This window comes from Gossypium hirsutum, chromosome A03 (assembly GCF_007990345.1).
Source record: "Gossypium hirsutum isolate 1008001.06 chromosome A03, Gossypium_hirsutum_v2.1, whole genome shotgun sequence".
Taxonomy (NCBI): Eukaryota; Viridiplantae; Streptophyta; class Magnoliopsida; order Malvales; family Malvaceae; genus Gossypium; species Gossypium hirsutum.
This window is the reverse complement of record NC_053426.1, coordinates 89,107,764-89,113,246: the sequence shown is the minus strand read 5'-3', so window position 1 is coordinate 89,113,246 and position 5,483 is coordinate 89,107,764. Positions and strand designations below refer to the sequence as shown.

The window sequence follows — 5,483 nt, the reverse complement described above, 5'->3', positions numbered from 1 at the left end:
TCGATGTTGCAACATAATGAGTAGAATGAAGAAATTTTGAGACTGCCTTCGACATCACGACACAGCCTAAGGGTGTCACGACATACCCCTGAAGACATCCTAGAGAAAAGTATATTGATTTCTAGGCTGCGACACAGGTTTTGATGTGTCGTGACATCGACTCTGGATAGGAATTAATATGAGCCAGGGGGCATTTTGGTCTGCACAATCCAACTTAAAGCTCGGGAACGTTAGCTACCCTAGGGTTAAAGACGATGGCAACATCAAATCTATAAATAGGCTCATTTGTCACATGTTATAGACACCAATTACTTTGTCTAGAATCTTTCTTTTAATTTTTGTTTAAGTTTTTCTCTTTTCTTAGGTTTTAGATTTACTTTCAGGTTTTCTTTGTTTTATCTCAAGAGATCTAATTTGAGGATGAAATTAAACTTTGTGGATTCATTCTTCTTTGTAATACAAACCAGGCTTTTTCTTAAACTTTATACTTTTGATTCAATTATCATGTTTACACTTTATATCGATTCTATATTGTTTACGAAAACCATGAGGAACTAACCTCTCTATAGTGGATTAGGGAGTGGGAGTATGATCTATTAACTATTTTGTAGAGTTACTCAACGGATCAGCTATTTGGAAAAGGAAGAACCTAAACCCTAGGCTTGACAACCTTAGGAAGTATCAAGGTAGGAATTAACCCAAAATTAGTATGGCCTATTCGTGAACACCTTAACCCTAAACTGGTCTGGACTGTGAGGTCAAAAGATAAGTAGTCATTGCTGACTCATTATTTTAGTGGACGTATCGGAAGATCCTGCTAAAATATCGACTAGTTGATTGGCGAGAAACCTAAAGTGACAGTTGATAAAGATTATCAAAGCTAGCTAATCACCCATAATCAAATTTGATTAATTCCATATTTCAATCTCTTGATATTTATTTGCTTATTATATTTTATTATTATAAAAATCTTAAAAATCCTTTTTATTTATATTTGCTTAATATAACCAATTTCGAGTACTAATTAGATCTTTTGGTGTTTAGGTTGAAATTGATTTAGCACTAGCCTCCCTTAGGTACGATCCTCAGAATACTGACCTACTCCGTTGTAACTATATTACAACCTAACCCGTATACTTGCTGATATCGCCTCATTTATATATATCTTTTGCTGTAGTATTCACACTTTGGATGTTAGTACGTTCGGAGGTGGTCAGGGACCTACTAAGTTCCTTTGAATTTACATGCATCTTTTGGTATGCAGGTTTAATAATTGAACCAGCGCGCCGGGAGGGACCAAGCCATGAATGCAGCATAGTGCTAGACCAAGGGCAATGTTATGCATATAAATGGACATTTAAAGAAATATGTTTTTCAAATGACAAGTAATAATATAAACTACGAATATGTCTATTTTATCAAACAATTTGTTGTAAGATCTTATTTACCATAGAAAGTTTGTGACAAACGTTAAATGTATTATTCAAACCTATTATCTTAGAAATGATTTTATATAGATAAAAGGTATATTCAGTATGACTTTTATAGATTGTAAAATTTTTGTTAAGTATGTAAGTATTGTGACATCTTTTATTCGAATCCATTAAACCGGGTCAGGTATAGAGTGTTACAAAAGTATTATAAACAAAAACATTTAACAGTAAAATGTGTTATGCCCTTATTTGTCATTTTACACATATCAGCTTTCAACTATTAGTTAAGTTTTACCATACACTTTTAAATAAATATTTAATAGAATCAGTTGGTTAAACCAACCACGACAATCAGCAACTAGCTATCAGCTATCAGCCAATTGCCAAACAGGGCTTTTATTTTTATGATTTTTTGGATTTTTATGAAGTTTTATATAATTAATATTTTTTAAAATATTTTTCATATTTTTTAAAAATAAATTATGAATTTTTTTATTTTTTTTAGAATTTTCAAAGTTTTTAGTTGGCATATTAACTTATTTGGCCTTTGAACTTAAAAAATTTATTTTAGCCATTCATTTAATTTTTTTTTACCTTTTTTAGTCCTTAAACTTGTATTTTTTTTGTCAAATCACCCAAAAATGGATAGAAAGTTAATTTTTTTTAACTTTGTTGGCATGGCATACACGTCAACATTTAATTAATTTTTTAAAATTTTAAATTCGAAAAAAATTTTTAAAAAAACTTTTAAAAATTAAAAACTATTAAAAAATATTTTTAATATTTTAAAATTTTAAAAAATTAATTAAACGTAGACATGTCATCCACGTGGCAATCCATGTGTAGGTCCATACACTTAGGGGTGTTTGAAGTTAAAAAGAGGTGAAAATTTAAAGAGAAGACTAAAATGTCTTTTTTGTAAAGTTAGAGAACAAAAAAAAGTCATGATATTTTCCTATTAGGGATTTTTGTGTATTCTTTTACTTTCTTATAGTTTTAAAAAATTTTAAGTAAATTTTTTTTGACAAAATGGCAACATTTTATTGGTTTACTTGACGTCTTTTAACGAAAATTTGGATTGAGATAATATAATAGATAGAAGAAAAATAAAGGGACTAAAGTGATAAAAAAAATCTTCAAATATCAAATTGAAATTTGAGGTATGAAACAGAGGTGAAAATAGGTATTAAGCCATTGTTGGTTAAAAGGAAAGAACGTAAAATCAGAAAAGAAGTTACCTCGCTGCGCCCTAAGCAAGCTTCTTTACATTTTTCACTCACCCCTGAAGTTACACGCTTAAAAAATATATTATTTCCCTTTTTGTAATTTCTACTATTTATCTCTTCCACCGAAAGAAGCCAGACCCAGATTAAGTAAAATGGTATTATTTCTCTCTTTTACATTTTCCTTTTCTTCTGTATTTGGCATTCATTGTGAAATCCCATGCACTTTTTTTATGGCTAATGATGCCGAATTTTAATTATGAAAATTCGCACTGTTTATGCAGGGAAGATGATTTTATCCGTTTTCTTGGTCGTGAAATTTGAATATCATAGTCCATGGGATTAAAATTCTGTCGTCCTTATCGTGATTCATGAATCTTGGTTATAAGTAAGTCTTCAAGTTGCTATTTGGTTATCCTAATTATGGGTGATCTTTGCTTCTGATAATTTTTGCAATTTGTGTATTGATGATTTTGTTTTTTGTTTTATAAAGATGGAGAAGGGTGATCAAGGAAAAGAGGATTTTAGGGACCGGATTAGTGAATTAACTGATGAAATTCTATTTATAATTCTTTCCTTTTTGACCCTTAAAGAGGTAGCAAACATATGCTTTCTTTCCAGGAGGTTGAAAATTTTGTGGCCACTCATTGTTGCTTTGAACTTTGATGCTTCAAATACATTAGGCGAGCTTCGGAGGAATGGGCGATTAAGGAAAAAAAAGAGAACTTGGTACATAAACTGGGTAAACCACGTCCTGGAATCGCATAAAGGTTCCACTCTAAATGAGTTTAGGGTTTGTTTTGATTTGGATTGGACTTGCAGACATGATATTGATAGTTGGTTTTGTTTTGCCATATCGAAGAGGGTTCGAAAACTTGAATTGGACTTTGAAGAAGTAGCAGAGGAAACTTGGCCACCAGGTTTAAGATCCTATTCTTTAACCAAAAGTTGTTTCAATTACATTCGAACTCCTCAGGGTTTATCTTGCATAGGATTGTTGGATTCCTTGTGTTTGAGATTTGTAAAAGTAAGTGGAGAGGTTTTAGAGCACTTCCTTTTGCATTGTCCCCTGCTTGAAAAATTAGTTGTGGAGTGGTCAAAAAATTTAGTGACTCTTAACATTGCCAGTTCATCGCCTTTACGGTTGCGATATTTGGAGATACGATCTTGCCTCGCTTTGCAAAATCTCGAGATTTCTGCACCCAATTTACAGTCATTTCTGTATTATGGACAAAAGGTGGCATTACATATCGAAAATGCTCCCCTTCTGACTGATGTGCTTATAGGTGGGAACTTAGATGATGAACCGGCTTTTGCTTTTTGCCCCCTTTCGGGATATCTTTGTCAGCTGAAAACTCTTACATTGGAGATGAGTGCTGTAAGTGTTTGCTGCAATATTCGCCTTCTTCGGTTTTTGATTTTGTTTTCCTGTTTGGGTTTCTCATTATAAATTACTTTTGCAGTATAATATGACGTTTCCAAATTTCCCTGAAGTGACAAATCTTAAGCACTTAGCTGTAAGTGCGTAGATATGATGACGATCTTCTTGTCTTGACTTCCTTGATTGATGCATCTCCTTCTTTGAACAAACTCTCGTTGGAGGTAATGTTTCCGATTTCTTCATATACGTTAGTCACCAAAGTTCACATCAGCCTTTCCACACAAAACACAGTTGATCACTTATCTTTCCCTTTTGTTCCCTTACGGTTGTTCTTATTATGTTGTATGTGTCATTTTGCAGTTGAATATTTGGAGATCTTCGACATACAATCATGCACATAATACGAGTAATGTTACCGGGAAACCCATCCCTAGTCTTAAAGTGGTGGAGGTGATCGGCTTCAGAGGTTTTAAAATCGATGTGGATTTCCTTGCATATCTACTTTAGCATGGAAAAGTGATGGAGAAGATTACTATTAATTGTTGCCATCCAAGTTGGACTGGGCAAATATTGGAGTTTGAATCGATCAAAGAAAGAGAGAGAGCAAGAAAGCATGCTCTACAACTCAAATCAAAATCTCCTTCAACAACTGAATTTGTAATCATATAAAGTTTAATCAGCCTTGCACCGTGTCATATGCTACTAGGGAGTTCAGCACTTCACCGCTTTGCCTAGCGGCTGAATGCTTTTGTCACTCCCTCATAAGCTTGACTGGACGATAATCGAACCAATTCATATAGGTTTTTGTCAAGCCGAAGCTTGAGAGTATAGACCTTTTGTTTACACGTTGGGGCCTGTGTCATTGGCTTTAATATCAAGGCGAAATAAAATGTTGGCTTTTCCGTTCTGACCTAAAAAATGAAACTTGCCATTTTTCTAGAGCTTTTCTTTAATCACTGAGATTTGTTTGTTTGTGTTGGAGATTTAAAATGAATGTATTTGTTTTGTTATAAAACTATTTAAACATGTTAGTTTATCAATATCAAATTTTAGTTTCAAGATAATTTCAAGTTAAATGTACAATGCAATGTGAAAAATTTTGCAAATTTTGCATCTCTACAATATTGAGTTAATAGATAAATTATTTTTCAAACATACTCATATAACAAATTTGATCAAAACATGAGCAAATCATATCTTTTTGATTAATTCAAATATTTGTTAATAATAAAAAGGTTAAAATATATTAATATTATATTTTATTTAATAAAGGTAAGTTTGTAATGTACCATTACATTTTAGGGAAGGTATTGGTGTACCAAACATGTTAATGCAATTTTCTCGGGATTTTAATCAACACTTTGCAAGTATATCAAACATTGTAAAATAACTTTTCCGACAGTGACATTTTCATCAATCACATTTTAAAGAATCGCATTCTATTGA

General features: G+C 32.2%; 1 protein-coding gene across 3 annotated transcripts; it reads left to right on the top strand.

Moving 5' to 3' along the window:
• The first annotated feature begins 2,663 nt into the window (after positions 1-2,663).
• LOC107886293 (F-box/FBD/LRR-repeat protein At5g56420) lies at positions 2,664-4,939 on the top strand. 3 transcript variants are annotated; one of them, XM_041096398.1, is made up of 6 exons: positions 2,664-2,814; positions 2,941-3,044; positions 3,150-3,576; positions 3,943-4,034; positions 4,120-4,258; positions 4,398-4,939. In XM_041096398.1, exons 3-5 carry the CDS (start codon positions 3,150-3,152, stop codon positions 4,183-4,185), a joined length of 585 nt encoding a protein of 194 aa, XP_040952332.1. In that variant the 5' UTR covers positions 2,664-2,814; positions 2,941-3,044; the 3' UTR covers positions 4,186-4,258; positions 4,398-4,939. The 3 variants fall into 3 exon arrangements, with proteins under 3 accessions (XP_040952332.1, XP_016665683.1, XP_016665682.1); XM_016810193.2 differs by having other exon boundaries at positions 2,665-2,814; positions 3,150-4,034; XM_016810194.2 differs by having other exon boundaries at positions 2,941-4,034.
• The last annotated feature ends 544 nt before the right edge of the window (positions 4,940-5,483 follow it).